The sequence below is a fragment of the Rhinolophus sinicus genome, chromosome X, assembly GCF_036562045.2.
Source record: "Rhinolophus sinicus isolate RSC01 chromosome X, ASM3656204v1, whole genome shotgun sequence".
NCBI classification, from domain to species: Eukaryota; Metazoa; Chordata; class Mammalia; order Chiroptera; family Rhinolophidae; genus Rhinolophus; species Rhinolophus sinicus.
The window spans coordinates 10,607,690-10,632,630 of NC_133768.1; the positions used below are offsets into that span (position 1 = coordinate 10,607,690).

General features: G+C 42.1%; 1 protein-coding gene across 7 annotated transcripts; it reads right to left on the reverse strand.

Moving 5' to 3' along the window:
- Positions 1 to 249: 249 nt before the first annotated feature.
- Positions 250 to 24,276, reverse strand: GEMIN8 (gem nuclear organelle associated protein 8). 7 transcript variants are annotated; one of them, XM_074323400.1, is made up of 7 exons: positions 24,130 to 24,181; positions 19,628 to 19,731; positions 16,941 to 17,038; positions 16,745 to 16,781; positions 16,585 to 16,629; positions 15,551 to 15,986; positions 1,660 to 5,789 (listed from the first exon to the last, which is right to left on the reverse strand). In XM_074323400.1, the coding sequence occupies exons 5-7, from the start codon at positions 16,594 to 16,596 to the stop codon at positions 5,533 to 5,535; spliced, it is 705 nt and encodes a 234-aa protein (XP_074179501.1). In that variant the 5' UTR covers positions 16,597 to 16,629; positions 16,745 to 16,781; positions 16,941 to 17,038; positions 19,628 to 19,731; positions 24,130 to 24,181; the 3' UTR covers positions 1,660 to 5,532. The 7 variants fall into 7 exon arrangements, 6 of the variants coding, with proteins under 6 accessions (XP_074179501.1, XP_019601880.2, XP_074179503.1 ...); XR_012493293.1 differs by lacking the exons at positions 16,745 to 16,781; positions 16,941 to 17,038 and adding an exon at positions 250 to 1,443 and having other exon boundaries at positions 2,570 to 5,789; positions 24,130 to 24,276; XM_019746321.2 differs by lacking the exon at positions 19,628 to 19,731 and having other exon boundaries at positions 24,130 to 24,256.
- Between the last annotated feature and the right edge of the window lie 665 nt (positions 24,277 to 24,941).

Consider the following 24,941-nt stretch of genomic DNA (forward strand, 5'->3'; position numbering starts at 1 on the left):
TCCCACCTTTAAAAAGTGGAACAAGAGTTACATATAAATACAATTAGCAAAAATTGATATTCAAATATATGGTGATGGAAGGCGAACTGACTCTGAGTGGTGAACACACAATGTGATATATAGACGATGTGTTACAGAATTGTACACCTGAAACCTATGTAACTTTACTAACATATGTCACCCCAGTAAATGAGAATTAAAAAATATATTTTAAAAATTGATATTAAATTTCCATTTTTATTTTAAAACATTTTTTATTTTGGAAATACTTTAGATTTATAGAAAACTTGTAAAGATTGTACAGTTCTTATATACCTTCACCCAGTTTCCCGTATTATCAACATTTCACAAACTATGGTACATTTGTCAAAATTAAGAAATTAACACTAGCACATTTCTATTAAAAAGAACTATAGACTTTATCTGGATTTCACCAGTTTTTCCATTAAGATCCTTTTTCTGTTTCAGGATCCAATCCAGGATCCCACATTGCAATTAATTATCATGTCTCCTTAGAGTCCTCTGTGAGTTTCTATGTTTCCTTGCTTTTCATGACCTTGAGGGTTTTAAAGAACACTGGTCAGGTATTTTGTAGAATGTCCCTCAATTTGGGTTTATCTGATGTTTTTCTCATGACTAGACTGGGGTTATGGGTTTGAGACTACCAGAGGTGAAGTGCCCTTCTCATCATGTTGAATCACATCAGGTAGCACATGGTACCCACAGAATTTATCACTGGTGATGCTAACCTTGAGCACTCGATGATGTGGTGTCTGCTAGGTTTTTCCACTGAGAGTTGTTCTTTTCCGCTCTCTGTACTCTGTTCTCTGGGAGTCACTAGGTTAGTCCTTACTCAGTGGGGGAGGGAGAATAAGGTGCCTCATAGAGGGGGTAATATCTACAGATATTATTTGGAATTCTTCTATAAGGAAGTTTGTCTCTTATCCCCATTTATTATTTAATCACCTATCAGTATGGACTTGTGTGATTTCTTTTATACTTTGGGTTACAATCTAATACTATGTTACATTATTTTTCAAATTGTTGCAGTTTAGCCACTGGGAGATCTTTCAGATTGGCTCCCGTGTCCCTTTGACACGCCCCAGTCCTTTCCACCATCCTCAGTATCTTAGCTTTCGATGTAAACTTTGGTTTTCTTCTCCCACCTAATCCATTGAGATTGCTTTAAGGTCCTTCGATTATAATGGTTTCCAGATTGTCAGGCCAAAGTCTACTTTTCTGTTCTTAATTTAGCAGACCTTTCTGTGACAATACTATTCATGTCTCACCTTCAAATTCCATTTCACTTTCTCAAAATTTACTATGGAATTCTCAAGCTAGAGAAAAGAGCATAATGAGTCTCCATGTATCCATCTTCCAGCTCAACAATTCTCAACATTTTGCTGATCTTGTTTCAACTGTCACCTTTCCCATGCTTTGCCACTGGAATAATTGAAAGGAAATCCAAGATAGCATATGAGTTCAACTGCAGCATTCGGTGTCTTTAACAGATAAGAACTTTTATATATATATATATATATATATATATATATATATATATATATGTATATATATATACACATATATATACACATATATGTATATGTTTATGTGTGTGTATATATATATATATATATATATATATATATATATATAACCACAAAACAATTATTATACCTAACAAATTTAATAATTCTTTAATATTTTCTAACAGTCCATATGCAACCCCCAATTTTAATAATTAATTCGTTCATATTAGGATCCATATAGTCTACACATTACATCTCAGAACAATGCCTCCCCCTGCTCTCACCTCTTCTCCAACACACACTTCTTAAAAGTCCATTTGTTGACCAAATTTTCTGTCCTAGCAAATTTCCCTGATTCTGGATTTGGCTGATTGTATCTGCACAGTGTGTTTTAACATGTCAGTCCACTCTGAACTTCCTGTAAATTGGTACTTAGATGTAGTCTTAATTAGAGTCTGATATACATATATTTGCACAAATATGAGATATGTATCTCAATATATCTCAAATATCGATATTTATGCAAATATATACATATTTGCAAAATTATTTCATTGGTGGTGAAGTCAACTTCCTAATGTATCCTAATGAAGCCGTACTGTCTGGTTGTTCCACTTACGATTTTCCCTTTTGAGACACCTCTAGCTCCTGGTTTTCCTCCTTTGTTTTTGTCATTGCTTCTCAGTTCCCTTCACAGGCTCCTCTTTACCTGTTTTGAAGTCATTGTTCTCCAGGGCCCACTGTAATTGGTCCATTCCTCCTAGTCTACATATGGTCCCTTTTTCCATACTCCTAAGACTGCAGACTCTAAAATCTGTATTTTTGATGCAGACCCTCTCCACGGAGTTCCAAACCCAAATATCCAGTGACTGACAGAATATCACAAGATGTCCTGTGAACTCTACAAACTCAGTGTCCCAAACAGAATTAATTATCCTTCTTCCCAAACAGGTTTCTCATTGTTTTCTTTATTTACCTCAATGACTAGAACCACCATCCAAGACAGAAACCTGAGCCATCCTAGATTTTTCCTCACCTACCCCAAACTGCCAAGCCACGGGAATGTCTATTTCCTCAATGTCTCAGGTGTGTCCCCTCTTCTTCTCACGGCTATAGCCTCAGTTCTGAAATTCGGACAGAGTACAAATGCATTATCCAGAGCCACACACTCTCAAACCAAGCTAGGACTAGAACCTAACCCCGTGCTCCAGCATGGAATACACTGGAATCCTGCTAAGGGCTGTAATTTGGATACATTGTGCTATACATATATTGTAAGTATGGTTGTAGAGGCCAAGTTCAACAGGGCGAAGCAGCTAAAAGTGGGGAGTTTAGGAGTCAGACTGTCTGGGTTTGACACACTTTCACCACTAAAGTGAACCTGGTTAAGTTGGTTAATTTCTCTGTGCTTCAGTTTCCTAATCTGCAAAACGGGAATAATACTCCTTCACTCCTTTTCTGAAATCCCCAACGCTCTGGAAACTAGAAGCTGTTTTTGTTGTTTTGTTTTTATTTTGTTTACAACAATTTGTTTGGCAGCCAAACCTGACTTGACTCTAAGGATTTGATGACAAAACCTGCCCTGAATGGAAGTAAAAGTACAACAATGTCTGAATTCTGGAACACACCTGACCTAAGTGTTTTGGAAAACAGGTTGTGTACCTGTAATAATTACTTAATAGGTTTGTTATAGGTTGATTCCTAAAGAAATTAATATTTGTAAAGCTACTTGATGAGTAGGTGTCCTATAGTAATCCTTATGTGAATGTTTGATGAATAAACATTTCATGTAACAGTTAACCCTAGAAGTGAAAAATACACTATTTTGTGTCAGAATAGATGAACGTGGGGGCCTCTAGCAAAACTGGGTGCCTACCATAGCTTTTCTGTTATAAAGAAATTAAACATCAGTGAGACAGAAAAACCCGTTTTGAATGACACTCCAATTCTTTCCCTGCTCAGAACTAACCATTATTGTGAAGCTGGTGAGTGTGTACGCATCATTTGCATGCAAGTATCTCAATTTTAGTACATATGTGTGCATCCATACTATTTTCCAAAAACAAAGAGTGATCTGGCTCCAGATGTCAATAGTGCTGAGGCTGAGAAGGCCCGCCCTCATCTCTCACATGCTCTTGCAGTGCACGGATCGCAATTATCATTGCACACCTGTCTGCCTATCCTCCTAGAACACAAGTTCCCTGGGGAAAGAGACTATGGTTTGGTTAAGTGGAATGGAAAGGAGTCAAATATTTGCTGAATAAATGAATGAACGAGTCATAGGTCCCTCCTATGACAAATTATCCATGAGGCATCTTGGGAAGGACAGGTAGGAATGAGATAAAAGAAGCCAATGCATCCATTTCAAGAGCTGACAGGGAAACATTTCTCTGTATTTGGAAGAAGTTTCATATCCGGGATTTTCACTGGCTCTACTTGGCAATTTTGAAAGACAGGGAATAAATGTCAACATGTACTGAGTGGCTAGCACTGTTTGTTTTACAGGCACTAACTCAACGTGGTCCTCACAAGCACCCCATGTGAGGGAAGCATTAATACCCACTTCAAGAGCAGTGAACACAGAAGCAAGTGAGAGGTGGAAGGAACTCCCACAGTTCACAGTCACAAAGCCATCAGGGCTGGGACCCAAATGGTGGTGTCTTTGGGGAAAGGTAGGAGAGTCCCTTGGAAATAGAAACACTTCACTCTCAAACAGCTAAGAACCTGCTGCAATTACCGGCTTTAGTTTGTATTCGTGCCTGGATCACGTCTGTTTTCTACTTAGGCATATGCATTTAAAATAAAGAGAACTACTAAAGATTTGAGATTTTAGTCATGTGTCACCTCAGGGGAAGTTAATTCTGATTTTTGTCTGCAATACCCAAGCACAAATTGCAACTCCAGTAATAAAACGAGAGCTTGGAAAAATAAGCACCTGGGGCTGATGAAAGTAATGCATTTGTCACAGGGCAGGGGCTGAAATGTGGAGCTAAGTGTTCTTAGGGAAAAACATGTCAATACTAAATCTTTTCACCAACCTTTGATGGATGTGCTAATCTTCTCAGGACAACAAGGCTCACCCTGGCACCGCACTGAAATAACTTATTTAAAAGGCAGCTGGCTTTTTAAAATGGACTGTTCCATCAATTTTTAGATTTTCATTCTCAGAAATGTATTCTCTTATTAAAACAGAATTTGCTATACAAAGAGGTCAATTATACCTTTTATACAACAAAGGAGACTGCAGAGGTGAGCAGGTTTGGGAATCACTGTTCTTTACTCTCACATCTGTTTGACATTCAAGGTCTGTGGGGATAAGGCGGTAACAAAAATGTCAGACTGTTATTTTCATTCCATTAGAGCAGGGGTCCCAACTACTGCCCATAGGCCAAATCTAGCCCACGGGCCTGTTTTTATAAAGAATTTTATTGGAACACAGCCACACCCATTTATTTACTTACCCTCTATGGCTGCTTTCACGCTGCAAGGGTGGAACTGAGTAGTCATGACAGACCGTGTGGCCTGCAAAGCCAAAAACATAAACTTGCTGCCCTTTATAGGACATGCTGACCTGTGCATGGGAGAGAAGTGGGATTTGTCTCGCCGCATGCTTGAATCATTCTCAGTGGGGCTCAGTTTGAGTGGAAGAGCACTTATTTAAGGCATCTGCCTAGTTCAGTGGGGTTCAAGATAGAAAACAAAAAGATAGAAAACTAAGCAGTATCTCTAAGTGAGAACTTGAGTGAACTGAACACTACTGTTAACACAAAAAAGTATTTCATTTGAGGTCAAAAGAAAATCTCATGTTGGTAAAAGTGTGTGCCCTGCCGCTTCCAAGTGGCTGACATATTCCATCCACCCCTGTGATGGGCCCCTTGGACTCTGGTGAACATGCCGATTTTTCAGTATAAAATCCCCCTTCCCCAAGAAAACACACAGTAGGAAATGAAGAGAGCAAATTCCAAAAGAAGAGGGTGATGACTGAGGGCCCAGGCCCCGGGGCTCAGAACTTCAGTGGGATGACCGGCCAGTATTTGGGCCGCTTTCGGTCAAAGTACTTGTCAAAGCTCAGCTGCACGGCTGCCTCCATAGCCAGGATCTTGGCGGCGCCTTCCCCGTACAAGCGCTTCATCTCGGCCTGGCGCCGTTCACCGGGCCTCTCGGATGGGGCCTCCACCGAGCGGTGTGTGTTGTAGTACAGGTCATGGTCGGCGTTCACGTAGTCCTGCAGGCGCGCCTCGTCCAGCTGCTGCTGCCGCCCTGAGAACGAGCCAACACGGTGAACAGGGGAGAATTCTGTGGCTGCCACACGTGCAGCAGGCAGCCCCCCAAATCCCCCAGCTTCCCCTTTCAAACTATGAAGCCAGGCCCAGCTGTGCCAGCTGAGATGCTCACTAGCTTCTAAGGCACGATCTGCATATTCTCAACTACTTAGTTATAAAGCTCATTGTTCACTTATCTGGGTTATACACTGATAGAAAGGGCAAAAAGCCACAAGGATAGTCAGTCCAAACTATCAAACCTTTGGAAGGCGCCCTGAAAATATAGGAGAAAATGACACGACCTGGGTTCCTCTCTTCTTCTGCCCGGCTGGCCCACAGCCTGACCAGTGAGGAATGGCTGGTGGAGCTCACTGGGTTGAAATGCTGTACCAGGCCAGCAGGGAAATGAAATGCTTCCTGGAAAGGCCAGTGTTGCAAGAGGTACTGGGTTTCCCCCAAAATAAGACCGGATCTTATATTCATTTTTGCTCCAAAAGACGCATTAGGACTTATGTTCAGGGGGATGTCATCCTGAAAAATCATGCTAGGGCTTCTTTTCCAGTTAGGTCTTATTTTCGGGGAAACATAGTAGTACTTCCCACCACAAACGAAGCAGTGGGGGAAAAAGCAGCCCTTTGGGGGAGCTATTGATTTTAGGTAATCTGGAAAAGAGCGAGTGCCAGTAACTATAGAATGGCCCCGATGATCGATGACCCTGCCACATACCCCAAAACACAAATCCTACCAGGCAATGGAAAGCCAAGTGATTCAACACTTGTCGAAGGTAAAAGGGTGGAGCAAAGGCAATTCTGCAAATGGAAGGGAAACCTGAGGTCTAATCTTCCTGCTCCATTAACAAAGCTGCAACTATGTGTCCAGGTCCTCACTATGGGATTTGACTTTCCAGTTCACAGGTTACCTTAGTCTCAATTTCAAGTGCTACTGTTACATGCTTTTATTCCTACTAATGTAAATAGAGTCCTGTAAAGCAAGAAATATTTATATAATTTATTCTCCCCTCTCTATTTTTTATTATAACAAGTACCAATATAACTTTCATTCTTATGTAAAGAAACACAAAAATATCAACAAAACAATGCTGCAGAATGTAAAATTTAGCCTCCTTACACAGATTTTTGTAAACAACTGTCAAGAACAGAAATTGATAGTAGAATGCACACGTCAGTAGCTACTATTGCTACCAAGAGAAATGCTACTAAGCAAGGAGTGAAGATAGTTGTAGCAGATAAAACCACCATATAAATCATTCTTTGCTCGTTAAAAACAAAGTAGAAGAAAGGTTAGCATGGAAGGGACCACAAAAGTGAGCAAATCAAGTGTGAACACAAAGATATTTATGTGGCTATGCACAGTCACTCTCATAAATCTTGTTCAAGTAACACCTTGGAGTTGGAGGGAAGGAGTTTTATAAACTTGGAAACATTATTAAAAATGTATGTGGCCATTTCAGTCTTAGCACATCTGCAGCTCATTTTCACATAAGGAAACAATAAATGGATATGCCAAATGACTGTCAAAATTAATACCATATAACTGTTACCTTATCCATGGAAAAGATAGACTTGACTTACTGTGAAATATAGACCTAAACAAAAATATTGACCTAATATGCAAATGAATGGGAGGTCAACAAGCATTTGTTTCTCATTTTTGGTCTTTCTGCCTCGTTTGAAACCTAAGGATGTAAGTTGTTCAGTCTTCATGGGTGTTTAAATTCTATTCCCCCCACCTCCCAAGGACTGCTCTTCTGAAGGTTTGGCATTTTTACATTAGTCAGGGACAGGAGAGTCCCACCTATGAGAGCCTGGGGACCATGACCGATCCTGGGGCTCTCCTTTTCTTGTTGACCCGGAGGACACGGTCCCGTGTGGAGCTGCAGGGGCCTCAAGAGGTTCTCAGACGGCAGTCCTTTCACTCTCAAATTTGTCCCAAGACTATCATCAGCCTTACTGACAGATTTAGTGACACAACAGATGTTCAACTTCCTGTCTAAATCTGAGTCTCTGAATTGAGAAATTTTCATAAACACTGGAATCTTCACTATCTTAGTGATGTCTGCTGTTAGGATATGAGAATTTAAACTTTTTACTTTTGTACCTTTATTTTTCTTTTCTTTATAATTTAACATGGTTATAATTATGCCTCTTTCTGCTACTCTTTTGACAAAAATTCTCTTACAGATATAAATTGGTGTCATAATTCTATGCCGAGAGACATTTTCTCTTACTGTTGACATCTGTGGATGAAACACTGTTAATACAAAGCAACCCCAGCTGGCAGTCCATGAAGTCTGTGCCATTTTCCAAGTTCACATGCGGCGTGTGCTCATGAGTTACCATCACTGACTGGGTTTTAGTCCTTAACCAAGTTCAGACAGTGTAAGAATAAAAGACACAGCCCTCTGCTCAGTTCTCTACTGTCGTCTTCCTGTCCAGCCTTCCTCAGGAAAATTTAAGGCCCTGTCCCCTCTCAGCCTGGCAAGAGGTTTGGAGGTTTCCCAGTTTCCTGCAAGGTGGCTAGTTGTCCTAAAACATAGATCTAAGGGGGCAGGAAGCCTGTCTCCCACACTGAAATACCAGCTAGCAGCCAGGACGGACCTGTGGGAGTCACTTATGGAAGAGGGGCCGGTCCTTTATCCCCACCCCCCCAGCCCCAGGAGCATGCAATGTCTGACACAAAGCAGGTGCTCAGGAAATGATTGCTGAGAGAAAGCTCGGACAAAGGCCACACGCTAGTTTTTGTAAACAACTCTGTTTCTTCAAAATGCTGTTTAAAGAAAAATTATGACAATGCAGGGATAGAGAAACAGATGGTCAAATCACAAAGGTGCTGGGCAGAGCTCCCGTCCGGTAGGTTCCTCAGAGCCTCCATGGCGGAGAGGCTTGGGGAGGGGGAGGGGAAGGCACCAATGACCTGCAGTCTGATCTTCGTCCCTTACGTTTGAGTCACTTCACCTCCACTCACTCACACAATTAAAAAAAAAATGTTCGAAGGCCAGACCACAGGTTTGAAAAGCAGCCTGCTTAAAACCAAATACCCTCGGACTGGCTGAAAGTACTTTCGTACGAGTATACTGACCTAGGGGACCAAGCAAGTCTGAGGACGGAATATACTCCTTTGAAGGCATCCGCTTATGCTGTTTTCTAGTTATTACTTCCTTCTTCCCAGTGAAAGAAAGGATTCTCAGTCACTGGCAGTTTTCCTTCCTGTGTAAACAAGGTGAGGGCTCATCCAACCAGATGGAGAATCAGCTGACAGACGAAGAGAACATCACACTTCAGACACGACAGACATTCAGGTGTTTTGTCCTCAAAAGCTTGGTTGTCTTTACTGAAAACAGCTGTGGGACTTGATGTTCCCAAGCACTTTTTTCTTGTAGGATATTTGGTCATGGGCATTTGTTTTAATACAAATCAGAGTATCTTTAGATTTGAGCTTTGAAACAGGGTTATACTGGGTTGAGTACTATCCTTCCCCAAATTCACATCTACCTGAGAATGTGACCTTATTTGGAAATAGGGTCAATCCTAAATCCAATGACAGGTGTCCTTATGTGGGACAGAGAAGGACACATAGAGACACAGGGAGAGAGACACAGGGAGAAAGCCTGTAAATTGGAGCTGTGCTGCCACAGCCAGCAAATGCCCGGAGCAACCAGAAACTGGAAGAAGCAAAGCCCTACGATCTTTGCAGGGAGTGTGGTCCTGCCAACACCTTGATTTTACACTTCTTGTCTCCAGAACTGCTAGTGAATACATTTCTGTTGTTCCAAGTCACCCGGTTTGTGGTATTTGTTACAGCAGTCCTAGGAAACTGATACACGGGTTAACATGCACATAGGGTTAAAACAAGGAAACCAGTATTATGAGGTCAGACAATTAAGTTCCCGGACTTGTTGCAATGATGTTGCTAACCTTTTTTGATATCAGAGGGGTTATTCATTCTGAATTTCTACCAACTGGCCAGTTAACTAAGTTTCCTATTTGGAAGTGCTGAAAAGGCTGCATGAAAAAGTTAGACGACCTGAACTTTTCGCCAACAATTCATGGCTCTTGCATCACGACAATGCACCAGCTCACACCGCACTGTCTGTGAGGGAGTTTTTAGCCAGCAAACAAATAACTGTATTGGAACACCCTCCCAACTCACCTGACCTGGCCCCCAGTGACTTCTTTCTTTAGCTGAAGAGAAAGGAAATATTGAAAGGAAGACATTTTGATGACATTCAAGACATCAAGGGTAATACGATGACAGCTCTGATGGCCATTACAGAAAAAGAGTTCCAAAATTGCTTTAAAGGGTGGACTAGGCACTGGTGTGGGTGCATAGCTTCCCAAGGGGAGTACTTCGAAGGTGACCATGGTGATATTCAGCAGTGAGGTATGGAGCACTTTTTCTAGGATGAGTCTACGAACTTAATGGCAGACCTTGTATATTATTAAGGAGAGGCTCTACTGGATTCCATCTGGGTTCGGGATATATAACCTGGATATTTTTTGCCTCAGTCTATACATTTACATGATGTTGCCAACATAGACTAACAGTCCATAAAGGAAAAAAATATCATGGGGAGAGACTCGGACTTTAGAGGACCTGACATAGCAGGAAAACATGCATTCAGTATTCCACAGATAATTAGCCCAAAGGCAGAACATTTTGGAGGACAAAGCACAAAGACAAACGAGTGTTAAAGAATGTTATTTTTCCTCAGTTTTCCAGGATTAGCATGTCTTTCTGATTATATTCACTGCTACACCACCAGAATTAATGATCTTAGCACAATCGAGTGAAAGTGCAGACTTGATTTACACCGCAAAGGCCTCACTTCTGGATTACCAGCAACTCGCCTAGAACACAGTTGCAGACCTGGAGCCATTTCTGATGGGTCTTCCATCCTCAGCCCACATCCCTTGCTCCATGACAAATGTAATCCTGAAGTCAGTGGATAAATCACCATTTGCATTTTTAGAATAACAGTGCATTTCCATCCCTTCCTTCCACTTTTCTACAGCCTTTTCACATGTATCTTCTCACTGATTGGTTTTACGTGTATAAGTTTGAATGTCTGGTCTAGACAAAGCACACACATAGTGAAACTGCTCAATCAGTATAATTCCACACTTGAACCTCATTGACTAAACCGAAACAGCTCACTAAATCCTGGGCTGTGACCTTCACTATATCCTCTAGGTTTTCCATACAGGGTGGGCTGAGGGAGAACCAGATGGGGTTCCAGTAGGCTGTCAGAGTCTAAACCTTCCTGCTCAGGGACATGCAAACACAATGGAGCAGATGTCTCCCATCAAATGTATGAAAAGCACATCTGGGCCCTTTGGTAAGAACAGCACTGTGAGTGCTAAGCGGGGTGCACTTACCCCCTTTCTTTTTCCCTCATTCCCAGTCGACTCCATCCCTCAAAGCCTAGAGCACACTCCATTTCTCCACAATGAGCCCACAGAACCCCTCCTCTGATGGCCAAGGTCACTGGCTCTACACCCTCATTTGCAAAAGTAACCATGGACTACACCACAGATGGCTCTCCTAGGTGTCATTTTTTAATTTGATTTTGTCTCCTCTTCCCACCTGGGTTTGCTCTTTGTGAATATGTCCTGTTTCAACTCAACATCTGCCCCAAAACACAGGTGGCACATACCTGATTAGCTCAAGCCCGAGACAACAGTGGTAGTTTGTTTCGGAGGGCTCTTCTCTATTGGGAATGGTAACCTGCACTCACCTTCCCTCTAAGTATTAGGACTACAACCTCGCAGTCTCAATTGATGGTTAAAACCGGATACTTTTTTTATGCCTAAAACCGGATACTTTTCTTAACCTAACAATAAACATTTCTCCTAAGAAGTAATTGAAAACAGCTGACATTTAAAACGTCACAACTTTCCCATAAGTAATGTTACCACTGATGTTTTAAATAAGGAAATATCTCATTAGGAAATGATGACATATAACACAATCAAAAACATGCCTGTTCCCACTGCACAAAAGGAGTTCTTTATCCTACTGAATTTTTTTGTTTTTATCATTGAAATACGTTAGAGATTATCTGGAAGAGGAGTAATCACAAGCAAGAACATGCTGTCTAGTCTAAAGGGTTTTATCTTAGGAAAATATTAAACAAGACTCAGATGATAATGGATTATATAACATATACGTTCCTGCGGAAGGGAATAATACTGAAAAGCTAATCTTTCAAGGTTAGCTACGTTTTCCCTTGCTCGTAATATTTTATAAAATTCCGTGTTCGCGAAATGATTCATATTCAAAGTCGAATTTGCCCTTATTGAAGAAGTAGCTTCTAGTGGTTCAAAGAGCAAAACAGAACAACTTTAACCAAGTATTCACACTACTCAGGTCCCTTTTCTCCTTATTAAACATTTCCCAACTGTGCACGTAACTAAACCTCCATGAATGTTTCTAGTAAAGGTAATGGACCAGAAAGTACCCTGGGCATTCAGATGACTTACATCTGAATCCCATCATTCATTACTGCTTGAAGGAACACATATTCAGCTTACACACCACCAAAAGTGCTGGGGAACAAAATCGTGCTGGTGAACTGTTCCCTGTTATTTTGTTATTGGGGGTGCAGGGTCAAGCCCCGGCAGCTTCTCCTAATAGAGACCAAGTCTTTAGCAGTAAGATTCTGGCAGCACAGCCTGTTCTCACCCTCGCCACACAATTCCCACATCTCCCAGGGACGTCATAATCCTTTCAGAGCAGACTGCGAGACACAAAAGCATGGCAGAGACACTGGGACAAGTGGTTTTGAGTTTTCCTACAACCACACATTTTAAAAAGCACAAAGAAGCGGAAGCTTGATGCGCTCAGCACTGTTATTAGTAATGTGCAAGTGGGTTCATTTTTCCAGCCCAAGTATTTTATTGGAGTAAGAAAGTCCTGCAAAGAGAACTAAAACTTGTGCTAATGACTACTGGGATGGAATTGTGTTAATGATGAAATTTGACACTCAAACTTTACTTCTTTCCGAGTTAGATAAGTGCTGCCTAGAGCAGAAATACATGACGTTTTTTGAAGTTATAGGACATCTTTATAAAAAATGTGCAGTCTCCATCAAGCACTAATCAATACAAACAGTTATCAGAGGAAAACCAGTTTGTGGTTAATAAGCCACAATAAAGGGTGAGTTATTGGCAACGAACCATAACAACTAGTGTTTCCTGAGCACTGACTTGGTACTGAGCACTGTTCTATAACTTTTCTCTCATTATCTCACTTAATCTTTATAATTACCACCCCATTAATTAGGATCCCCATTTCACAGCTGAGGAGATTGAGGCACAGACCAGTTAGGGCAGGTGGCCCACAAGAGGATAAGAACCTCCAGATGGTAAGGGGTGCAACCCCGTGATTGGAGTGCTTCTGCCACAGCTGCCTCTGTACAATGTTACTAACAACAATGTAAATACCAGAAAGGTGAAGGATGGAGGTTGTAAGGGTTTTTATAAAATTCCCTTTCTTGTTGGTTTGCTATCTAGATCACAGTAAAACAAATACACACATTTTCGTCACAGAGATTGTAAGACCAGTCCAGTTCACTTTATGTTCCAGTCACAGACTATATTTGGGAACAAAGATAATTCTCATACGGTGATGGGATTAGTTTCCTAGGGCTGCCGTAACAGCGTACCACGAACTGGGTGGCTTAGAACAACAGAAATGTGTTCTCTCCCAGGTCTGGAGGCCAGAAGGCCGAGATGAAGGTGTCGGCAGGGCCGTGCCCCCTCTGAAGGGCTAGGGCAGGATGTGTTCCAGGCCTCCCCAGCCTCCGGGAGTTCCTTGGCTCGTAGCAGCAGAACTTGATCTTCACATGGCGTTCTCCCTGCCTGTCTGTCTCTGTGCCTAAAATTTTCCCTTAAGGTCAAGTTGAGCACTTTGTGAGATAAGATTTGAAAACCTGTCATTCATTCAAAATAATATTAAGTGCCAGGTACCATGTAGCAGATTATTTTCATGACTTTTTTTTACCTACCTAGGATTTGATCTGACAGGGGCAAGAGGAACAGGGATGATTCTTAACCATATCTGTAACCGATCTGCTTACAGGGGAAGAACTATATAAAAATATTTCATTATTTTATTTTCATTTTATTCATATCTATTTTTTATTGAATAACTATATCAGCAGATAATAGAGCAAAATTAGCAGATAATTCAAAATAGCCTTTGATGACTGGGGTTTTGCTCCTATCCTTAATTACAGCTTCCATCATAAAAGTAACAATCTCTTAGTGGAAAAACATGTTATTCTATCTTCTGGTAAGGGCAATAGAAATAACCTCTATCTCCATCATATTTTCTTTTTCAAAAGTAACAAACAGCACTGCAACCACATGTGGACATGGTCCAATGCCTTCTCTCCCTTATGTGTCACACTAATGGTTATTTCGCATGTATTTTGAAAAAAGGTAAAATTTATTTCTGGAGATCAAGGAAAGAAATGTATTCTATGTGTAATATAAAGTACTATTTTAAAAATACTTATTTGGATATGCTTTCTAATACACATCAAAGAAGTAAACAGTTTAATCAAAAGAAGGGAAGTAAGAAAACCTGAATGAGTAGTTCAGTGAAGAATCAGGGCAAAGACACCAAAGGGCATGACAGTTTATACAAAGCCCATCACTCAGTTCCTGGCCCCCAGCGGGGATCAAGAAATGCTAGCCCATCATTATGAAAATATGGATCATTCAAGATGGAAACGAAACTCGCCCATTCCCAGGCTTCTGTTTCTGTTCATTAGAGAATTATAGGTAAAATGTCATATAATTAGAACTCGATACAAACATTATTGAGACTGGCTACTTGTTATAATAAAGAAAAGCATCTGTATATCTGTTAGAGACACTTAAAATATAAATGGTGTGGTAATCTTAATAGTAAGGAAAGCACCAAAAGCAGTTCTAGCTCTTTGTACTAAATTAGTCAGCAATTAAAAAAAGAAAATTCCTGCTTTCTCACTGAAGATATAAGGCCATTATCATAATTCTCTAACCCCAGGGACAGACTGCCTCAATGCAGGATCAAACCTGAAAGTTTAAGTACTAGGCATTTTGTTATTCTATTTAGGTTCACACTGAGCTCAACTCTGAAGGGAGCTAATATTTAAGATTTGGCAGCTCTGGAGCACCAGGAAGGCTCAGAGCTGTGCACCAGTGAGCTGGCAACGGAAACTAGCAGTGTCAGGGATAAAACCTAATCCCTAAGTTTGTACTTGAGGAAGGAGCACAGGAATCAGTCAGGCAGACGTTGGTTTGAATCCTAACAGCAAATTATTAGCTGTGGACCATGGAACAAGTCAATTCACCTTCTGAAGGCCCACTTCCTCATTTGGAAAATGGGTTTAATACCTTGAAGGCCTGTTGTGTAGATGAGGGGACACATGCGTGCACACACGGACACGTGCTTGTGCACACACATGCACACTCTCCATCTGGTGGAATCGCTAATGGTTAATAAACGGCAGAGATACTATTAGGATAAGCTTTGTTCTAGAACTGAAAAAAAAGTCCTATATGAAAACAGCTCTGGAAACTAACAGAATTGGGCTGCAACATTACCGTAGCTGTCCCAGGCTTACGACTGGATTTGGAATATTATCTGTACCCAGTGGAGGAGTTAGGAAATAACTTGGTAGATTAGGGAAGGTAAAACTGCAAAGGCAGGGCGGGGGGAGGGGGCAGGCGGACACAGCCGTGCACTTACGCCGCTCCTCCCGGTGCCGCTCGGTCTCCGCGAAGTACTGGCGGAGCTCCTCGGTGATCTCCATGTTGCTCAGGTCGCACTCTACTTCGTCGTCTGACTCGCTCTCCATCTCATCTGCGGCCCAAGCTTGGTCATCTTCTGCGCTGCCCTGCGGATGCTGCCCACACGGCGGAGCCTGGGAATAACCGCAGGGGGCGTGCTGGAAGGCCGACGGATGGTCATAGAGGGACTGAGGAGGCTGGCCGTCTTCGGCATAAGAGCCCAGGGGAAAAGCTGGGGGACCGAAGTACCATGGGGAGCTGACATAGAACTCCACGGCCTTCCGATAGGCATTCTGGTGGCTTCGCATCCAAGCCATTGCTTGATAATAATGTTGCCAGTATCTCGCGTATACGGGATGAGAAGACCAAGACTCTGCAGGTTTCGATGATTCCGCCTACAAAATAAAGGGAGGTGTAGGCTAGACACCACCAATCATCAAGAGAAATCCTCATGTGTTGAATCCACACGTATTTACTGAGTGTCTACTGAACAGCTACTCTGCATTAGGGTGCTACTGGGTCACAGGACATGACAGGTCCGTGTCCACAACGGACACCGAGTGTATGCACACTTGCTCTGAAGTACGTATACAGGAGGTATGCGCGGGACAGTTGGTTTGAGGTTTGGCCGTGAAAAAGTGGGACAGAGGCTGCTAATGATCATCTTTGGATAAGATGCAGGGAGTGATAGGCTGCATCTAGCATCTTGGCCTTTTCTTCTCACTGTAATTAAGCCACTCGTGCCAAGAACCACATGGACCTATGAATGTGATGTCCTCCGGTCCCGCCCTCTCTGGTCCCTAAACCCCTGCTGGCCCAGCCTAGTCTGCAGTGCCTGGGACAAGAGAACGTGGAGCAAGACACTCAGTGGCACTTCTACTTTTTGTTGGCTGATGTATTTCTCTGGTCTTCTCCACCATGGAATGAGAACACCAACACTTTAAAGACTGAAATTCACCTTTATTTTCTTACGAGTTAAAAAAAAAATCTTACCTCTGCTTCCATCTCTGATTGTGAGACTCCAAATGGGCACCCAAACTAGGAGAGAACAAGCACAGTGCAAACGTCTGGTTAGCACAGGTGTGTGACATTCATGGCTATTTTGGGGTTTCCAAAGCAGTTCCTCAGAGCGCCTCCTCTTCACACAACTTACCACTACCGCCGGCTGGCACCTGGGCTATGACCGTGGTCTGAAAAGGAGGAAACGGTTAATGTTGAAAATTGAGATGTTAAGACTTTTTTTTTTTTTTTAAGATATAGCCTAAAGGGAACCATTCGCATTCTTTTTAAATATAAGCTTTCAAATAGGGTATTTCCAAGATGGCTGACATGACCTTCTGTAAATTTACCTTAAACATGGCCCACATTTCCTGTTCATTGTTCTAAATTCAGGAAAACACTCTCTTTCTCTCTCTCTGAATGTAAACTGGAAGAAAGCTAACAAACGCTGTGAAAACATAAGCACAAATTAAGTTCTCGTTACTTTTAAACTATAATTTGAAGGTTTAAAACATGAGCAATTATCTGAAAACCTGGCTAACTGCTATGTGCTTTACAGGCTCCTGAAGAAAACATGTAACAGTCAATACAATCCAGGGGCTAACCACCCAGAGAAGTAAAACTAACACAAATGAAATTATGAAAGAAATCAGTCCACACTTGAGGCTAAACTGTAAGGTGCAGCCTTAAGTGGGTAATTCACTCCAGCCAGGTTTCATCTTTCTATCATTGAAAATCTGAATAGCTTTCGGAGAGTCTGCAGCACATAAGGACATTAAAGTGAACTCCATGTGCGTCTTAATCAAATTTGTTTTAGAGATTAACAAGTAGCATAGGAATTAAATTAGAAAAGTCTAGGAGACATTTGTGTGTCTTCTGGAGATTAAGAGTTTTGAATCCAGACTTCTCTGCCTTATGAAATATACTTAGAGCCCAAGTAATGTGAACATTAATTATCCCAAACTGGGAAGTCTGACAGCCTCAAATATGCAATGAACATTATTGTGATTGAACAGTCCTACAGACCTCAGAAAATCCTGTTTTTATTTATAATTGGGAAAATCCAGCCTGCCTTTAAAAGTAATGCCAACATTCTGAAAATGCACGACATGGATTATGAGAGGCTCCCCTTTGCAGCGTGAGAAGTGTAGGCAGATGCCATCAAGTAGGCAACTGTTTAAGTAAAGTTCAAGTGTAATCCATCATGTTTGCCAGGCTGCTCAAATGTCAATGGCTGTGATTAAAAAGGGGGAGGGAGTGCTAATTTGAGGAGCGGTTACTTATTTTGATTCAACAAATAATTTGATAGAACGGCTGCCATGTTACTCGGCCTCAGAGATCATGCAAAGCACACCCTGAGCTTTTGCAAGAAAGACGCTAGGGCAATGAGCTGAGATGACTGAAGAAAGGCAATTCCAGCATTTGGACCAGAAGCAGCTCTGATTCAGCCGAGTGTGCCAACTATCTATAAAGTATATCAACCAGTATATAAAGTATCTATATCTATAAAGTACATCGACTAATCAGCTGAAGGGCTAGACTCTTTGAAGACCCAAGCCATGAAGGAAAGATGAATTTATATTAATGACGGAATACAGACAACTCTGTCATCAATTTTAGTCTGATTATGCTTTCTGCATTGTTTTGGACACTGGGACACTTATAATCAAATCTGCTGCCATCCTCCAGCAAGTTGAGTCCTGGGGCTGTATGTTGAATATGCTCATTTCATCCTTGGCTTTATATTTTCCTTCTCAAACTCCCAAACCTATGTATCATATCCTTGTACATTTTAAGTATTTTTAAGATTCCTAAAATCCTATAGGCAATTAAAAATAGTTCCTGAGAATGACAAATTAATCAATTAATCTCTCAAAAATCAAATAAGATAAAGTATATTTAAAGCAGGGTGTCCAAACTGCGGCCCACGGGCCAACTGCGGCCCGCGATCCATTTTTTATTGGCCCGCAGCAAATTCCAAAAATACATTTAGTTTACTTAAATAAACCAGGTGAGGCAATACGTACTCCACCTCGAGTGAGTGGCCCGGCTGTTTGTGTATTTTACCGCATATGGCCCTTGGTGAAAACCGTTGAAAAAAATGTGGACACCCCTGATCTAAAGGAATAGCAGCTTATATAGAGCTTTATAATTATCAGTAACTTGCTATTTCCAGGATTCCAATCCTGGTATTTTATGCCAGCAAATTTTTTCTATAAAGGGCCAAATAGTAAATATTATGGGTTTGTGGGCCACATACAGTTTCTGGCACATATTCTTCATACTCTTCATTTAAAAACAAAAAACAAAAAACCCAACCCTTTCAAAATGTAAACATCATTCTTAGTTCATGGTCAGTACAAAAAACAAGCCATCATTTGCCCAGCCCTGTTTTATGTTAATACATTATTAAGCTGTATAGACTCTGCTCTCAATATGCTGAACGTTCTAATTGTTCCTCACTTTCCTCTTGGAAATCAGTGGAGAAACGTCGAGATTCTCATACTTAGAAGACTTAATGGAAGCAACAGAAATGGGATTATGAACAACAGCAATCTTGGTGACCAATTCCTAATATTTGGGAAAAAGAATTGTCTCCATGACTAAAGCAAACTGGACCATTTCTTTTCTTTTTTTTTTTTTTAATTAAAGTTTATTGGGGTGACAATTGTTCAATTGTTAGTAAAGTTACATAGAGTTCAGGTATACAATTCTGTATTACATCATCTATAAATCCCATTGTGTGTTCACCACCCAGAGTCAGTTCTCCTTCCATCACCATATATTTGATCCCCCTTACCCTCATCTCCCACCCCCCGCCCCCTTACCCTCTGGTAACCACTAAACTATTCTCTGTGTCTATGAATTTTTGTTTCTCATTTGTTTGTCTTGTGCTTTTGTTGTTTTTGGTTTATATACCACATATGAGTAAAATCATATGGTTCTCTGCTTTTTCTGTCTGACTTATTTCGCTTAGCATGATATTCTCAAGATCCATCCATGTTGTCACAAATGGTCCTATATCATCTTTTCTTACCGCTGAATAGTATTCCATTCTGTATATACACCACAACTTCTTTATCCATTCATCTATCGAAGGACATTTTGGTTGTTTCCATGTCTTGGCCACCGTAAATAAAGCTGCAATGAACATTGGAGCACATATGTCTTTATGGATAAACGTTTTCAGATTTTTTGGGGCGATACCCAGGAGAGGGATTCCCGGGTCATATGGAAATTCTATTTGTAATTTTTTGAGGAACCTCCACACTGCCTTCCATAGCGGCTGCACCACAAATTAGACCATTTCTTAAAGATTTACATAGACCTTTAAAGACAAAAAACAAAAACAAAACAACAAAAAAACCCAACCCTAAATGCAAAACAGTATCAGTGGACAGGGCTTAGAATGCATATGCAGTGCCATGATTTCTGATGGAGACCCTACCAGCTGCCATGTGCTACACAGTGACCCAACGAGGATAGGAAGCAGGAGAGACTTCCAAGTGTCTGTTCCCTGGAAGAAGGAATACATACCCTTTGCTGCTAACCGCATCAGTTAGCTCCCAAGGGAAGGGGAAAACCTCCTCTAAAAAAGGGTCCTGTTCACTTTTTAAAGCTGGTTACCCTTTCCCCAGAGAATGCGTAAGGACCTAATAAAAATGCCTGCGTTTCTGAAAGGCCAACATTAATTCTAGACATTATAGCAACATCACCATCAGACACCAGCAATCTCAAAGAAAAGAGGGCTATGGTCCCAGCATATTCAGTTCTCTTTAATTTTATCTTTCATTCCCTACCTCCCTAGGAGTGTCTCTGACTCTTTTATGGCATACTTCATGCACTGAACAGCAACTTTTCTCCTACTGGGATGGTGGAGCTGAAAGAAGAGATTGGCAATGTCAGGACAGGCCGGGATCCACAGCTCTACCAGCCGGGCAGCCGTCCCCAGTGAGTACAATGGCATCATAGCCACTACCCAGCTGAGCTCAGACAGAGACTGAATTCATTGTCTGTCCTCAAACACCAGCGAAGGAAGGAAAAAAACAGCATTGAGGTCATTCACTAAACACTGCCGAGGTCCACAGGCAACACAGCGCCTGAGTCTTCAACAATGTATTTTCCCATAAAGCCTTTCTGAAAAAGTGCACTCATGCTTCAATGAATCTGCTTCTCCTGGAAGATACATTTTTAAATGCAAAAATATACATGAACAACAGACAAGAGCTTTGTAGTTTTCAATGGGTACACTGTGCTATTTCTATCGAGTTATTTAAAAATTCCACAAATAAGTAATGTGGCTTCATTGAAAGGTAGTAACGCTGCATATCTTCTTTTTGTTGCATAATTATATTCTTATAAATATAGGATCTAGGATGTGTCACAGAAACCAGATAAATAAAAACATCACAAATGCCACTCAAAGTGATAATATAACTGGATTTTGCTATCTTCCTTTTCCACTAGAGTTCTGAAAAGGAAATACATGAAAACTCATGTGCTTTGATTTTTGCACAGAAACACACAAAACAACAATCATTAAATAAGTTATGTTAGCGAAAGCCCCGAAAGTCAAACCTTTCCTATAAGGCTCCCACAGATATAGTTCTCTGAGCCAATCAGATAATTTGAGGGGTCCAACTGGTAGAAGGAAGGGGGTCTGCTGGAGATAGCTCAAATAAAGGTATGGTGAGAAATCTGAATAACATAAATGGAGTCATATGTGGTTCTAAGGAATCTCTGTATATGCAGTAATAACCCTATTGGAGAAGATATTTTCCAATAACGCACACACTGGAACTTCCTCCACTAAGATAAACAATAAAAGGAGGTTTTCTGAGAGCACTGCTTCCTGTCCCCACCCCCAGCCGCGTGATAAAGCTGGCAGGCTCATCTGGCTTGATGCCCTCCTGGTCCCTGCTTAGTGAGTTGGACATCAGAGATGGTTCAAGTCTGAATGGCCTTCTTCCGCTCTCAGTAGTCCAAGCTCCATCTTTCGGCTGGACATAGGCCTCTCACAAGCGCACCATGCTACCATGTTCGGAAAGCCTGCCCCTCTCCACTGTTAAAACTGATGGGCAAGGGAGCCCCCAAGCTGAGTTTCATTTCCTTTTTATTCTCTCAACCCCAACCCCAATCCCAATGGGTTGTTGCAACAAGAAGTGAAATATGAGGACACTTGTAAACAAAGTTACCCTCTGACTGAAAAACACAACAGACAATGGGATAGCGGAAAATTGGGATAACTGAAAAGGACATAATAATACAACTCAAAAGAGAAAATAGATTAAGATGGCTTCTCTGCAAGTTTATCTTTCATACAGCAAAACCTAGTGTGACCTTAAAGGAATACGGTTGAATAGGCAGGTAATACAAGTTAAGAGCCTACCAGCAAAAACCACTAATTTAAAGTGGTTAAGACCACCAGTAGATTTCAAGGAGCCTTACGTAATGCAGGGACTCAGCTCCCGCATAAGAACGCAGGACATGGTGAGGCCAAAAAGGAACACCCACTGAGCCATAGATAGGGGAGTCATACCACTATATTCTCAATGGTGGCTGGAGACACAAAAGCAAATATCCGCCAGTACCCCAACGAGGGGTCTTCCTGCACCCCAGTCTTGCTGGTGGCCAGGCGAGACACAGGAAGTAGGATCAACACGACCCGCAATCCACAATCTGCTTGCTAACTGCACTTGCTAGTTGCAAATCTGCATGTGCTAGCATAGCCACGGCAATTATATTAGTGGCTAATGGCCAACTAGTTACAGCTGATGGCCATTTAATAACTGAGCCAACACCTCCCCACGTGAGGTCGAGAGCCTGGAAACTGCTCTCTGGGACTCCGTTCCTACACCTTATTTCAAGTTTTACTTCTAGTAACACATACATGGTAATTCCATGTTAACCTCTCTTTTCTGAATGTATGCCCCACTCATTTGGGCGTTTAATCAATTACCTGTAGGCATGGATTCTGCGATCTATTTCTTTTAAATTTCCTACTTTCCTTCCAGCATAAAAATCATGGCTAATATTTCCTGGCCTTAGATGGTGTTGGGATTGTAGTTTCCTGGTAACACTCTCTCCTCCTACCTGTATCCTCCCTAAAATCACTGAGTAGCTAGTGACTGAAATAACTCTGATTATAAATCTCCGAATCCATTCAGAGAGCAGACGTTTAAACACATTAATGTTTTCAAAGATATTTTCAATTCATCTAAACTTTGACCAACTACAGTTATACATTTTTCTCTTGTTCACTTTTTTTTTTTACTGTTCTACAGCTGGATTTCCTACTGTAGAGCAGGAGTTCCAGGAGTTCTGCACCTAGTTTGTAAACTCTCCAACCTCTACTCTAGCCTTGTTCAATTCCCCCTATCCTTCTCATCTCACCCTATCCTTCAATCGTGGATCCTAAAATACACAATAATCCTTCACCATCTGTAAAAGTTTTAGAATGAAAACTTCTCTCTGGAGCTTTAGTATGTATACCTTCCCAGCACAGCAATGAACATACAGAGGGGTTTTGTACACTTTACAATGAACTTGCCTTCAGTTACACCTCTCCAAAATTACTACCAATCTTTTAAAGTAATACAGTTTTCTGTTCGCATTGCCACACCACAAGGCCTGTTACTTTTATAAACTATATAACTATAAATTGTATTTTTAAAGCTTATCCCACTCTAATTCATGGGACAGTCAATAACCCCTAACCCCAGAAGTGTTATTTGCGTTATTAATCTTTAGTCTGGACTTTAAAGTAATGTTCTGACTTCAGGTGCAAAATAGCTGAATAAAGAACCTAGCCTGTGAAACAACTTTACAAATTATTCCTGAAAAAAATAAACTTGTTCAGAACCATCCGATCTGTACTAAGGGACTCTGGATTTCAAAGCTAAAAGGTACTTTGTTGGGTATTGGTTCAACTCAATTACTGAGGAAGAAAAACCAGCAAACACATTCTCTACCTCCACAGGTAAGGCGCTTAAAAAAACGCACGTGCAAATGTTCTCCAGATAACTTCCACCAAACCCCCCAACCTCCCAGAGATCAAAGTGCGGGAGAAAAGAAAGAAAACCCCAAATTATGAGTAGACGGGCCAATATCCTAGACATCCCTCTAAGGATGAGGCTGCCCTGGGCGATCTTCTGTTCAGATACTAGGCTGGATGGGCAAAGTACAAATTCATCTTCCAGACCTGGCTTAATAGTGTTACCGGCACCTAAGAATCACATAGGGAGCTTTAATAAAAATACCAATGCCTGGGCCCCACTTTTGGAGATTCGAATTTAATTGCTGTGGAATGGGAGCCCGGGCATCAGATTCTTAAAAGTCATCTGATGCACGGCAGAGCTGAGAGCCTGTGGAACCAGTCTCTCGTCACAAATAACCAACAATGATTTAGAATCTCTAGGGCCTTTGGGCCCACGTGACACCCAAGCCCGCGGCTCTCCGAGCCTCAGAGGAAGCCAGGCTCCGGGGCCTCCAGGCTCCACCTTCACTTCCCAAAGAAAACCCAGCCATCCCGGGAGTCACCTCGTGGGCGCGTAGCTTGCAGATCCTGGGCGATGGGCTAGCAGGGACCTATTTCCCGTGGGGCGGCAGAGGGGACGTGAGTGGGAGGGACTGTTGCCGGGGCGACAAGACGTGGGCTTCCGGTTCGGGTCACGTGTTACTGCGCTCTGGACGTCCCGCTCGTGACGCAGTAGACGCCACGTCCGCGTCGCGTTCTGCATCACACTGGGGGACGGGCGCAGGATGAGGATCCGCCTCTCGGGCGGAGCGTGGGAATGGCGGGTGGAGCGTGGGAATGGCGGGCGGAGGCTGGTAGGGGCGGAGGACTTGGGTGCTGCGCGTGGGCCGCGGCTCTAGGGCCGGGACCCGGACTGGTGCCCGGATCGGGAGGCGGTATCTACGCCGGCGAATGTGGCGGGGCGGGAAGCTGAGGGTCGTTTCTGTACGGCCACGTCCCCGCCACCGTTCGTTGGCCTTTGACTTTTCGCCCTTCTCTCAACGGAGGGTGGTCGTGGCTAAGGGGGAAACGGTCGGGCTTTGGAAATAGAGCCACCCAGCTCTGACTTTGAGTGCGATCTAGCGCTTAGTTTATTAACCTCCCGAGACTCAGGTTCTTGCCCATAAGATGTGACTAATACCTAGTGCACAGTGCCTGGTGCGTTAGAGCAGACAAATAGTTGCCATTAGCATTTTTATCATTATCAGCAGTATCTGCCCTGTTAGCATCGCAGGGGATTCATTAATAACCAGGTATAAACCACTCAGTCTAAGCAGCATATATGTTCTGGGGTAACTTGGCAAAATGCAGCAAGAGCCCTAAAAGGGGGCATACT